Source organism: Procambarus clarkii, chromosome 76 (genome assembly GCF_040958095.1).
Source record: "Procambarus clarkii isolate CNS0578487 chromosome 76, FALCON_Pclarkii_2.0, whole genome shotgun sequence".
Classification (NCBI taxonomy): domain Eukaryota; kingdom Metazoa; phylum Arthropoda; class Malacostraca; order Decapoda; family Cambaridae; genus Procambarus; species Procambarus clarkii.
The window spans coordinates 18,800,998-18,815,753 of NC_091225.1; the positions used below are offsets into that span (position 1 = coordinate 18,800,998).

Genomic DNA, 14,756 nt, shown 5'->3' on the forward strand with positions numbered 1-14,756 from the left:
AACACGTTAAGCCAAGATGTAACAACTTTATTACAAGTTGTAACAAGCGGAAAATAGAGACAGTTTCGGTTTGTGTTTCCATGGTTGTACTCACACACACACACACACACACACACACACACACACACACACACACACACACACACACACACACACACACACACACACACACACACACACACACACACACACACACACACACACACACACACACACACACACACACACACACACACACACACACACACACACACACACACACACACACACATACACACATGCATGCCCAGCATGGAACCCCTGCCTTTAAAAAGACAAAAAGACACTAGAAAAAGTCCAAATCTAAGCAACTAGACTAGTTCCGTTGCTGAGGGGATTGAGTAATGAGGAAAAGCTGAGAGCACTGTACCTTACCACGCTGGAAGAAATGAGAAATAGTGGGGGACATGATAACGACATATAAGATTCTAATTGAAATTGACGAAGTAGACAGAGCAGCGTTCTTCAAAGCAAGGAACAGCAGAACAAGGTCATAAATGGTAACTGGATATATTATTGAGTTATAGAGAACATCAGGAAGAACGTTTTCAGTGTTATTGTTGTTAGTAAATGTAACAAGTTAGACGGTTATCTTGTTATCAAGGGTTATCTTGTTATCAAGGGTTATCTTGTTATCAAGGGTTATCTTGTTATCAAGGGTTATCTTGTTATCAAGGGTTATCTTGTTATCAAGGGTTATCTTGATATCAAGGGTTATCTTGAGATCTTGAGATGATTTCGGGGCTTTTTAGTGTCCCCGCGGCCCGGTCCTCGACCAGGCCTCCACCCCCAGCAAGCAGCCCGTGACAGCTGACTAACCCCCAGGTACCTATTTACTGCTAGGTCACAGGGGCATCATACGTGAGTACACACAGTAAATACAGACGGAGAGTGGACACCAAACCTATCACCTGAGCCTCATGTAAACAGGGTACCATCAACAGCATACTCTACACTAGCAAAAGTCACAACATCTTTCAGGAACCTAAATAATGAGTTATTTAAATCACTTTGAACTGTGAGGCCCGTTTTAGAGTATGTCGCCCCAGCGTGGAACCCAATTAAAAAAAAACTCTTAATAAAACTCGGAAAGGCTCAGAAGTTTGCAACGAGGCTCGTCCCAAAATTGCAAGGGATTGGGTTTGTATGAAGAGAGACTGAAGGATCTAAACCTGACGACGCTAGAGAAGAGAAGAGAGAGGGAAGACATGAAAGAGATGTATAAAATACTTAGAGGGATTGACAGTAGAAAAAGTGTAAATGTTCAAAGGGAATTCCAATAGAAGAAGACGGTATAGCTTGAAATGAGTCATAAAGATGTTAGAAAGCTTTCTTTCATTGTAAGAAAAGTGGGAAAATGGAATGAAATAAAGAAGCAGGTTGTGGAAGCAAACTTTATTCACAATTTTAAAAGTAGATGAGAAAGCAGCCCAGGAATCTGGGCTGCTTTAGAAAATTCAGCTGAATTTTTAAATTCTTTTAAAAATTCAGCTTTTTCATTTTTAAATAAAAAAAATCATTTTTAAATTTTAAAAAAATCAGCTGAATTTTTAGCTGCTTTAGACAACCGGCAGCTAAAAACACGGGGGTCCAAGAGCTAATACACAACCCGGCATGCATCAATAGGTGAGTACTCACAGACTAGTGTGGAAAGGTAATAAACAGATAGGAATGATAAGGCAGGTGATTCAGTGTGTAACTGAGTACCTGTGGGACGGAAAACAGAGAGTCACAGTGCGAGGAGAGAAGAGGAGCTTAGAGTGGCGGGATGCTGCTAGGGGGTCATGATGCTCTGAGGGAGATGAGGTCATCCCCCGCTGGCTGGGTCACGATGCTTTCAAAGGCTTAAATCGAATTCCGACTTTCTGTCGCCACCTGTGTGGTTTCAGACTTGAAGCATCTCTGTTCTCCTCAAGCCTATGCCACCACTTATCTCTTAACCCCCTCCCCCTCTCTCCCTTCCCCTTCCACAATCCCTTCTCCACACCTCACTTTCCCCTTCCCACAATGTTTAAGTCCCCTTCCCCCGCCCTCTCAGTTTTTGGACACGTTTTCACTCATTCTAGTTCGTGCACTCTTTGTCGCACTCTCGTCCTAAAGTCTACCTACACACTTGTATTCATACACTTACACTCGCACTTGACCACACACTCATCTTCTCAACGTTTTCTCAACGTCTCGCGTCTCTTTACGAGGGCCTAACTATTATGTGATAAGGGTTAACGAGACCATTCCTGGCGTAACGAGTAAATATTATACGCCGTTCTTGAACGATACGAACGTCTGCTCACGTTAAGTAATATTTAAAAAAAAAAAAGTTAAAAATAATTTGAACGTTATGTAATTGAAATGCATTACGCTAGGCACATAATTAATTAACCCAAATTATATAATTGGATTAGCTTGCAAAGTGTAGTGAATAATTGGTGACTTGTGACGTGGGAAAATTAAAGCAGTTAAATTGTCATATTTCGACTGTATTAATTGTTTGTCAATTCTAACCATTTGTTAACAGGTAAGTGAAGAGTTCTGAATATTTAACCAATGTAATTATGCAAAAAAATCAACAATGGCAATAAATACAATGACATAATACAATGATATTGAGGTACAGGAGAAGCGTTGCCAGAAATGTGGTTTTATTGATCAAATAATTACAGTACATTTACTGTAATAACACAAGCTATATAATATACCATACTTATATATAGTTTAAGCACTGTCTATTCATTATAACAACAAGCAAACTGCACATTGACTAAAGCTAGAATATATAGAAATTAAATTAGAAGTCAACATTCCAGCAACCTGTCCACAGGCACGAGACAGCTGATCTGACGACAACAAAACAGTCAAGCGAGCATCCAAACAAAACAGTCAAGCGAGCATCCATCATGTACAGTAATATAATAACACTTTTACTACAGATATATATATGACAAACAATGATACACGATAACAGTGATGCAAGATAACATGATCGAAGCCTAACAACAGAGGGTAATTGTTGATAACGAGGATTTAAAAAGTTGTGGAGCCGCTGAGAAGATAAGAGATAATGCTTTAGTGTGTCAGACAGGAGACCGTGTGGTTGGCGGACCCATAAAAGCTGAGCTGATGTACGATACGACTTTCTGAAGCCCTGAGGCGCCATTGGAGTGAGTCTACACCCTGTTGACGATCTCGTGAAGGAGTCACCCTTGGAGTGAGGCTACAGGAGTCACCCTTGGAGCAAGGCTACAGGAGTCACCCTTGGAGCAAGGCTACAAGGGTCACCCTTGGAGCAAGGCTACAGGAGTCACCCTTGGAGCAAGGCTACAGGAGTCACCCTTGGAGCAAGGCTACAGGAGTCACCCTTGGAGCAAGGCTACAGGAGTCACCCTTGGAGCAAGGCTACAGGAGTCACCCTTGGAGCAAGGCTACAGGAGTCACCCTTGGAGCAAGGCTACAGGAGTCACCCTTGGAGCAAGGCTACAGGAGTCACCCTTGGAGCAAGGCTACAGGAGTCACCCTTGGCGTGAGGCTACAGGAGTCACCCTTGGAGCAAGGCTACAGGAGTCACCCTTGGAGCAAGGCTACAGGAGTCACCCTTGGAGCAAGGCTACAGGAGTTACCCTTGGAGCAAGGCTACAGGAGTCACCCTTGGAGCAAGGCTACAGGAGTCACCCTTGGCGTGAGGCTACAGGAGTCACCCTTGGCGTGAGGCTACAGGAGTCACCCTTGGCGTGAGGCTACGGGAGTCACCCTTGGCGTGAGGCTACAGGAGTCACCCTTGGCGTGAGGCTACAGGAGTCACCCTTGGCGTGAGGCTACAGGAGTCACCCTTGGCGTGAGACTACAGACTAATCGTCTGTTTTATGCGAGTATGGGCAAAAATATCAGTAAATTTTCCCGAGATCAGTGAATAATAGTACATATTACTATAAGAAAAAAAATAGTTTCAAAAGTTTCTATTGAAAATATTTAGCTGTGTAGCCGGCGGACAGTGCAAATAATGGTCGTGAGGGTCTGACTGTGGCCCCTGGCACGCTGCTCCCTTTTGAATTCTGTGCACCCCGACCATCCTATGTTCATCCCATACCCCACACCATTCCCTCTGCCAATTTTGGTGAGCCTAGCCCCAAGCGCATGACCTCTAGCTTTGAACAAACAGACATTCTCTCTTATAGTATAAATAAATTTTCTCATGGATATATTTCAATGGAAAATATATGTGCAGAATACATATGTTTGTACTGCTGAGAATTCTATAAGGAGGGAGTGTATGTTTAGTCTGTTGAGGAATTCAAGATTGGATTCGGCTCTATCACAGACGAGTAACACACACACACACACACACACACACACACACACACACACACACACACACACACACACACACACACACACACACACACACACACACACACAGTGATGTGGAAGGAGGCTGACTCCATCCACAGTTTCAAGTGTAGATATGATAGAGCCCAATAGGCTCAGGAATCTGTACACCTGCTGATTGACGGTTGAGAGGCGGGACCAAAGAGCCAAAGCTCAACCCCCGCAAACACAACTAGGTGAGTACAACTAGGTGAGTACACACACACACACACACACACACACACACACACACACACCTAGTCACCTACTCACCTAGTTGTGTTTGCGGGGGTTGAGCTTTGGCTCTTTGGTCCCGCCTCTCAACCGTCAATCAGCAGGTGTACAGATTCCTGAGCCTATTGGGCTCTATCATATCAGAATGTAGAAGACATCGAGCAGTTGGAACATGAAATACCACTAGGAGCTAGTGACCATTGTGTCCTAGCCTTTGACTACATGATGGAGCTTAAAATTGTGACCAAAGGACAAGAGGTCCGGGAAAGGAGACTTGATTACAGAAAAGGGGACTACAGAGGGATAAGGGACTACCTGGGAGAAGTGCAGTGGGAGGAAGAACTTAGAGGAAAAACAGTGCAAGGTATGATGACCCAAGTCATATTGAAATGCAAGGAGGCTGAAGATAGATTTATTCCAACAATAAAGAAAAAAAGCAGGAGGGAATATAATAACCCATGGTTTAATAGACAGTGTCAGGAAGCAAAGGTGAGAAGCAGGAGGGAGTGGAGGAAGTACAGAAGACAAAGGACAGAGGACAACAGGATTAGATGTAACAGAGCTAGGAATGATTACATTAACATAAGACGAGTGTCGGAAAGAAATTATGAGAACGATATTGCAGTCAAAGCGAAAAAGCAACCAAAATTACTACATAGCCATATAAGAAGGAAGATGTCGGTAAATGACCAAGTGACAAGACTGAGGAAAACAGAAGGGGCATATACAGAAAGCGACAAGGAAATCTGCGAGGTACTGAATGCAAAATTCCATGGAGTGTTCACTACCGAGCCTGAGCAGCTCCCATTGTTAGAAGAGATTACCCAAGATGAAAGACTATCAGATATAGAGGTGACAGCAGAGGATGTAATGAAACAGTTGACAACACTGGATGCAAATAAAGCTGTTGGACCAGACAAAGTATCACCGTGGATACTTAAAGAGGCAGCGCAGGCTCTCAGCGTGCCTCTGGCAATGATCTTCAATGAGTCACTTATGTCGGGAGAATTGCCCAGTTGCTGGAAGGAGGCAAATGTCGTACCGATTTTCAAAAAGGGGGATAGGGAGGAGGCACTTAACTACAGACCCGTATCACTGACAAGCATCCCCTGCAAAATACTTGAAAGAATAATTAGGCTAAGACTTGTTGAGCACCTGGAGAGCATTGGGTTTGTAAACAAGCACCAACATGGGTTCTGGACAGGGAAATCATGCCTAACAAACCTTTTAGAATTCTATGATAAAGTAACAAGGATAAGGCAGGACAGAGAAGGCTGGGCAGACTGCATATTTCTTGACTGCCAAAAGGCCTTTGATACGGTACCGCACATGAGACTGCTATACAAACTTGAGAGGCAGGCAGGAGTAAGCGGAAAGGCCCTAGTATGGGTGAAGAACTACCTAACAGGAAGGAGCCAGAGGGTAATGGTAAGGGGCGAAAAGTCGGACTGGCGAACAGTAACAAGTGGAGTACCTCAAGGATCGGTGCTGGGACCAATCCTCTTTCTAATTTACGTAAATGATATGTTTACAGGAGTGGAATCATACATGTCAATGTTTGCAGATGACGCAAAATTAATGAGAAGAGTTGTGACAGACGAGGATTGTAGGATCCTCCAAGAGGACTTACACAGGCTGCAGAGATGGTCAGAGAAATGGCTACTGGAGTTTAACACCAGTAAATGTAAAGTTATGGAAATGGGATCAGGTGACAGGAGACCAAAGGGACAGTACACAATGAAGGGGAACAGCCTACCTGTAACGATTCGAGAAAGAGACCTGGGAGTGGATGTGACACCCAATCTAACTCCTGAGGCACATATAAATAGGATAACGACAGCAGCGTACTCTACACTGGCGAAAATTAGAACTTCATTCAGAAACCTAAATGAGGAAGCTTTTAGGGCGCTTTACACTGCCTACGTGAGACCCGTCTTAGAGTATGCCGCGCCATCATGGAGCCCCCACCTGAAGAAACACATAAAGAAACTGGAGAAGGTTCAGAGGTTTGCGACGAGGCTTGTCCCAGAGCTACGAGGGATGGGATATGAAGAGCGGCTGAAGGAACTGAACCTTACGACACTAGAGAAAAGAAGGGAGAGAGGAGATATGATAGGGACATATAAAATACTCAGGGGAATTGACAAAGTGGAAATAGATCAAATGTTCACACGTAATAATAACAGAACGAGGGGACATGGGTGGAAACTGGAAACTCAGATGAGTCACAGAGATGTTAGGAAGTTTTCTTTTAGCGTGAGAGTAGTAGAAAAATGGAATGCACTTGGGGAACAGGTTGTGGAAGCAAATACTATTCATACTTTTAAAACTAGGTATGATAGGGAAATGGGACAGGAGTCATTGCTGTAAACAACCGATAGCTAGAAAGGCGGGATCCAAGAGTCAATGCTCGATCCTGCAAGCACATATAGGTGAGTACATATAGGTGAGTACACACACACACACACACACACACACACACACACACACACACACACAAGGAAAGTAAGGAGCATCTGTGAGTCATACCCTAATATTTATAATAATAATAATAATAATAATTTACTCACAAAACGGTACAATAAGTTGGTAAAATTTCATAAGATTAGCATTTGTTTACATTCATGCAAAGCCACTAGCGTGACGGGCAGAGATCTACCAGTAATGATCTTGTGGACACTATCCCTGCCCCTCCTTACTATCCCCTTGACCACACACACACACACACACGTCCCTGTGGCTCCTTCACTAACCTAACCTCCCTCTGTCCTCCCCACAGGTGAGCCTCTTCATTAGAATCCTGCTCTCATTAACCCATTCGTCAGTCCTTCCAAAGGTGAGCGTGACCTTAAACAGCCTGTCTTACTACCCCAACAGATGACCTTAGCCATCCTCGTCCCGTTATCCCATCCCGTCATAACCCGTAACTATCCTAATTTCATTAACCTGTACATCTGTATTATCCTACAGATAAATGTCCCAGACTATCCAGCTCACTATCACCATATTAATCCACAACAGTTGAATTGTCGACCAGCATCCTTCTTGTACTAATCCCTACGTCCGTCCTCCCTACAGGTGAGGCAGTCCCTAAGCATCCCTACAGGTGAGGGAGTCCCTAAGTATCCCTACATCTGTCTATCCCACAGATCAATTTCTCCAACAGCATCCAGCTTTCACTAAACTCTTCGAGCGTCATCCCAACGGATGAATTGTCTTTCAGCATCCTTCTCCGCCAATCCCTCCTACACCCACATCACAGATTGATGCTAAGTCGTCAGCATGTTGCTCTCACTAATCCGGCCGTCTCTCGTGTCCACAGGTGAGCTTATCAATCAGCATCCTCCTCTCCCTCACCGTCTTCTTCCTACTGTTGGCTGAAATCATCCCGCCAACATCACTCGTGGTTCCGCTACTGGGAAAATTCGTCCTGTTTACAATGATATTAGACACGTTAAGGTGAGTGATCTTCCTTTTCTGTATTGGGATAACATGTATAGCCATTGCGTATACTAAGAGATACTTTATCCTGATAATTACTCTACCTTAGGTCTGCTCTCTGTCTCTCTCACCTCGGCAGCATCTGCGTCACGGTGGTAGTGCTCAACGTGCACTTCAGATCCCCGCAGACGCACTCCATGGCGCCCTGGGTCCGGAGGGTCTTCATTCACATCCTTCCGCGCCTCCTTGTCATGCGTCGACCCCAGTACCAGATGGACCGTCACCGGTAGGTCCCCAGGCAGGAGGTCTTGGTGACAGTGGGGTGAGGGCAGGAGGTCTTGGTGACAGTGGGTTGAGGGCAGGAGGTCTTGGTGACAGTGGGTTGAGGGCAGGAGGTCTTGGTGACAGTGGGTTGAGGGCAGGAGGTCTTGGTGACAGTGGGTTGAGGGCAGGAGGTCTTGGGGACAATGGGGGTAAGGGCAGGAGGTCTTGGAGACAATGGGGTGAGGGCAGGAGGTCTTGGTGACAATGGGGGTGAGGGCAGGAGGTCTTGGGGACAATGAGGTAAGGGCAGGAGGTCTTGGGAACAATGGGGTGAGAGCAGGTGGTCTTGGGAACAATGAGGTAAGGGCAGGAGGTCTTGGGAACAATGGGGTAAGGGCAGGAGGTCTTGGGAACAATGGGGTAAGGGCAGGAGGTCTTGGGAACAATGGGGTGAGGGCAGGAGGTCTTGGGAACAATGGGGTGAGAGCAGGAGGTCTTGGTGACAATGGGGTAAGGGCAGGAGGTCTTGGTGACAATGGGGTAAGGGCAGGAGGTCTTGGGAACAATGGGGTGAGAGCAGGAGGTCTTGGGAACAATGGGGTGAGAGCAGGAGGTCTTGGTGACAATGGGGTAAGGGCAGGAGGTCTTGGTGACAATGGGGTAAGGGCAGGAGGTCTTGGGAACAATGGGGTGAGAGCAGGAGGTCTTGGGAACAATGGGGTGAGAGCAGGAGGTCTTGGTGACAATGGGGTAAGGGCAGGAGGTCTTAGGGAACATGGGAGTATCGGAGGTTTAGGAGGAACATACGAGCAGAAGTTGCTGTCTAAGCAAAGAGCTCTCTGATAGCCACAGCTAAGCTGGTCAGTAATGTTATATATTTCAAGGAGCTTTAATGTCCTATGCAGCGGAGAACTTTGGAATGTCTTAGGAGCTCTAATAGTGGTCCGAGATCTGGAAGTGGGAGAGAAGATGATATAAAAGGGACAGAAGATGGAAGAGGAGGAGGAGAGACATAAGGACACAAGACTGAGGAATGGATGATAGCCAAAAAAGTCTTAGAATCTCACAATGTCGTATAGCCAAAAAAGTCTTAGAATCTCACAATGTCGTATAGCCAAAAAAGTCTTAGAATCTCACAATGTCGTATAGCCAAAAAAGTCTTAGAATCTCACAATGTCGTATAGCCAAAAAAGTCTTAGAATCTCACAATGTCGTATAGCCAAAAAAGTCTTAGAATCTCACAATGTCGTATAGCCAAAAAAGTCTTAGAATCTCACAATGTCGTATAGCCAAAAAAAGTCTTAGAATCTCACAATGTCGTATAGCCAAAAAAGTCTTAGAATCTCACAATGTCGTATAGCCAAAAAAGTCTTAGAATCTCACAATGTCGTATAGCCAAAAAAGTCTTAGAATCTCACAATGTCGTATAGCCAAAAAAGTCTTAGAATCTCACAATGTCGTATTTGTTTGAAAGTCAGTAATGTTCTACTGAAATTTGCATATATTGAAAAGATCCAGTCAAGTGTATCATTTCATCAGTGTGTATCCCAATGCTTCCAACAACAACCTGATTGTTCTGACACCTGTTAATCCTTGTTCAGATTATCTTATATTGTGTCTGTGTTGCTTTTGGGGGAATGTGTCATGTAATGGGGTGACATATGCCTGTCATGTGATGAGGTGACATATGCCTGTCATGTGATGAGGTGACATATGTCTGGCATGTGATGAGGTGACATATGTCTGTCATGTGATGGGGTGACATATGTCTGGCATGTGATGAGGTGACATATGTCTGTCATGTGATGAGGTGACATATGCCTGTCATGTGATGAGGTGACATATGCCTGTCATGTGATGGGGTGACATATCCCCTGTCATGTGATGGGGTGACATATGTCTGTCATGTGATGGGGTGACATATGCCTGTCATGTGATGAGGTGACATATGCCTGTCACGTGATGAGGTGACATATGCCTGTCATGTGATGAGGTGACATATCCCCTGTCATGTGATGAATTGACCCCTTCATGACAAGAGTAATGAACACCTCTCTGTCATATGACTTGATGACATCTACTACACATGTGAACTGTGGAGACATCTCTATGACGTATGAACTGTAGAGCATCATGTCATGTGTCATGAGGTGACATCTTCCTGTCAACACGACGAGATGACAGTTATCTGTCACCTCAGAGCCTCCCCCCCTAACCCCCCAATGCCTCTGTCAGCCGCGCATCAACGCTTTCAGTGTTTAACATACGTACTGATAACCCATTTTCCCTTGAAGTTATCTCCCCCCCCCCCCGACTACACTGTACAGGTATATCAAGACGACTACAATTCTTGTAGTGTTGTAGAATGTGTTCTAAGTGTGTATCTTCCCCCCTCCTCCCTTCGCTCCCTCCTGCCCCGTCCACCTTGGCCGCCCACCACAGCACCTTAAGAAGGTAGTACCACTGATATATCACTTCGAAGTGCATGATGGCTATAGGATTAGACCGTAACTAAAAGGATTACCCATGGGATCACGGTCTATAAATTATTGGATATCATAATGCCACGTCGAGATGGAATTTGGTTTTAAAATTAATATTCAATCTATTTTTTATATTTATGTTATTAGTTTATGCAGGTGGAACCTTGGTAATCTTTGCAGTTATTGAAGCTATAGTCATGGTAGTCTAAGATTACATTACATTGTTCACGATATAGAAGGTATCTAGAGTCATGAAATTTTCCGTACCCAAAAAAAATCTAAAAGCAAGTATATATCGTAATTGATGAAACTATTAAAGATGGATACAGAAAGACTATATTCCCCCTAATAATGCCAATTTCGTTCCTTAGGCCGCACCATGAAAACGCTCTCTTTAACATCAAAGAATGTTGTCGGTATGCAGCCTTCCTTGTCAGTACGAAGGGTTTCAAACCCATCCTCCTTTGCTCTCTCTTCTTCTCTCTCTCTCTCTCTGTCTCTCTGTCTCTCTCTTTTCCTTGCGTCAATGGCCCCTGCATGCAAGCTGTGTGCCTCTTCATCAACTGTTATTTTATATTGTAACTTTGCACTGAATGCTCGGCGCACCTTTGTCCAGCTTCTCTGTCTCTCTCTTATATTCTTGGTCCCTTTCTGCCCGCTTTCCTCACTGACCGAGGGGCTGCTACTGCATGTTAGGCCTACACACAAACTGCTGCTTACGACGGCTGCATTACTGAAGGCAAATGCATATTCCGATGTTTTTTATACAACTTGTTCTCTCTCTCTCTCTCTCTCTCTCTCTCTCTCTCTCTCTCTCTCTCTCTCTCTCTCTCTCTCTCTCTCTCTCTCTCTCTCTCTCTCTCTCTCTCTCTCTCTCTCCCTCCCTCTCTCTCTCTCTCTCTCTCTCTCTCTCTCTCTCTCTCTCTCTCTCTCTCTCTCTCCCTCCTCTCTCTCTCTCTCTCTCTCTCTCTCTCTCTCTCTCTCTCTCTCTCTCTCTCTCTCTCTCTCTCTCTCTCTCTCTCTCTCTCTCTCTCTCTCTCTCTCTCTCTCTCTCTCTCTCTCTCTCTCTCTCTCTCTCTCTCTCTCTCTCTCTCTCTCTCTCTCTCTCTCTCTCTCTCTCTCTCTCTCTCTCTCTCTCTCTCTCTCTCTCTCTCTCTCTCTCTCTCTCTCTCTCTCTCTCTCTCTCTCTCTCTCTCTCTCTCTCTCCCTCTCTCTCTCTCTCTCTCTCTCTCTCTCTCTCTCTCTCTCTCTCTCTCTCTCTCTCTCTCTCTCTCTCTCTCTCTCTCTCTCTCTCTCTCTCATATATATAACTTGACAGTGACATAAACCCTTCCCTTTCCTCTGACTGTTACCTAAGATGGCTGTCGTGGTGCCCCCTGCCTTAGGGCGTAATCTTACGAGTGGGACTTACGCCATATGCCCTACCGCCTTGCTGCGATATCTCACATTAGACCTCCTAAAGTCGGCCTTTAAACTCCCCCCTCTCTCGACTTACGACCTCCGTCTGTGAATTAACGCCCCAGAGCTCGTAATCTACCTGACTTGACGTGTTTATAAAGACCATGGCCAAAGAGGCTTCAATAACGCTATAATACACTGATTCCCCCTGTCAGACCTTCTGGAGGAAGAGGGCTGCCTTGAAAGCCACTCTGACATCAAAGAGGGCTGCCTTGAAAGCCACGCTGACATCAAAGAGGGCTGCCTTGAAAGCCACTCTGACATCAAAGAGGGCTGCCTTGAAAGCCACTCTGACATCAAAGAGGGCTGCCTTGAAAGCCACGCTGACATCAAAGAGGGCTGCCTTGAAAGCCACGCTGACATCAAAGAGGGCTGCCTTGAAAGCCACGCTGACATCAAAGAGGGCTGCCTTGAAAGCCACTCTGACATCAAAGAGGGCTGCCTTGAAAGCCACTCTGACATCAAAGAGGGCTGCCTTGAAAGCCACGCTGACATCAAAGAGGGCTGCCTTGAAAGCCACTCTGACATCAAAGAGGGCTGCCTTGAAAGCCACGCTGACATCAAAGAGGGCTGCCTTGAAAGCCACGCTGACATCAAAGAGGGCTGCCTTGAAAGCCACGCTGACATCAAAGAGGGCTGCCTTGAAAGCCACTCTGACATCAAAGAGGGCTGCCTTGAAAGCCACTCTGACGTCATCGTCTGATTGGAAACCCTCTAGACTGTTCATCTTGTGAGAGAGTTGAGCCATCTGCCCAAGCTGGGTTATAATATATCAATCTCCTCTTCTCTTTTCCTCAAGTAGCGCACTGCTTTTTAGTACCTCCTTTAGAGTTCCCGTTTTCTAAACCGGGATGAGTTTGTTTTTAAATAAAATAATCCTAAATAAATTAATCACGTAATTAATAAACTAACTTTTTTTCCATTTTTTCTGTAAATATTCTTTTTTAGTATAACTCAACAGCAAATGCTAAATATTTTCTTATATTTCTCATATATCATCATATAGCGAGATCTAGTTGTTGTGGCGAAGGATATATGTCCAAGCTCATTCATGCCTTCGTAACTATTTCTTAGTGAACTAGAAGTAACTGAATGTCTTGATATATTTACTGCACCAAATGTAACGCTGTTTAACACACTTATATATCTCCATATTTGGTTTAATTTTGTGTGTGTGTGTGTGTGTGTGTGTGTGTGTGTGTGTGTGTGTGTGTGTGTGTGTGTGTGTGTGTGTGTGTGTGTGTGTGTGTGTGTGTGTGTGAAATTAGCTGTAAGTTCGATGCAACAGATCTCGACTATCATTTTATCTATTTTTTTATGGAATATAGATGAATATCAACAAAAAATTTTCTCTCGCGATTCGTGGCATTATCTCCCGTCTCTCGCAGCCTCTTTGCCAAGACCAAGGCAGGGATGCTGAGATCTTGCAACGGTGGAGATATGCGAGAATCTTGCAACTATTACTCTTCAGACTCCTTCCAAGATTCCAGAGACAACTCCTTCAGGTAGATAAAGATTGTGGTTTCAGTTTGTGTTCTGTTTTTTTCCTGTTTTGGTTGTTTTGATGTAATTGTTTTTGATTGGATATCTTTCATTCATTATCTGTCACTGTGTGAATATCTTTCATTTACTACGTGCCACTGTGTGAATATCTTTCATTTACTACGTGCCACTGTGTGAATATCTTTCATTTACTACGTGCCACTGTGTGAATATCTTTCATTTACTACGTGCCACTGTGTGAATATCTTTAATTTACTACGTGCCACTGTGTGAATATCTTTCATTTACTACGTGCCACTGTGTGAATATCTTTCATTTACTACGTGCCACTGTGTGAATATCTTTCATTTACTACGTGTCACTGTGTGAATATCTTTCATTCATTACCTGTCACTGTGTGAATATCTTTCATTCACTACCTGTCACTGTGTGAATATCTTTCATTCATTACCTGTCACTGTGTGAATATCTTTCATTCATTATCTGTCACTGTGTGAATATCTTTCATTTACTACGTGCCACTGTGTGAATATCTTTCATTTACTACGTGCCACTGTGTGAATATCTTTCATTTACTACGTGCCACTGTGTGAATATCTTTCATTTACTACGTGCCACTGTGTGAATATCTTTCATTTACTACGTGCCACTGTGTGAATATCTTTCATTCATTACCTGTCACTGTGTGAATATCTTTCATTCATTACCTGTCACTGTGTGAATATCTTTCAGTCATTACCTGTCACTGTGTGAATATCTTTCATTCATTACCTGTCACTGTGTGAATATCTTTCATTCATTACCTGTCACTGTGTGAATATCTTTCATTCATTACCTGTCACTGTGTGAATATCTTTCATTCATTACCTGTCACTGTGTGAATATCTTTCATTCATTACCTGTCACTGTGTGAATATCTTTCATTCATTACCTGTCACTGTGTGAATATCTTTCATTCATTACCTGTCACTGTGT

The 14,756-nt window shown here is 44.2% G+C and overlaps 1 protein-coding gene across 2 annotated transcripts in view; it reads left to right on the forward strand.

The window, feature by feature from the left end:
* Window positions 1–14,756, forward strand: part of LOC123771492 (acetylcholine receptor subunit alpha-like) — a 246,620-nt gene that overhangs the window by 200,067 nt on the left and 31,797 nt on the right. For both annotated transcript variants that reach the window (XM_069313693.1, XM_069313694.1), the window contains exons 9-11: window positions 7,955–8,091; window positions 8,213–8,359; window positions 13,667–13,783. In XM_069313693.1, coding sequence (XP_069169794.1) covers window positions 7,955–8,091; window positions 8,213–8,359; window positions 13,667–13,783 — 401 coding nt within the window. The remainder of the gene's footprint in view (window positions 1–7,954; window positions 8,092–8,212; window positions 8,360–13,666; window positions 13,784–14,756) is intronic.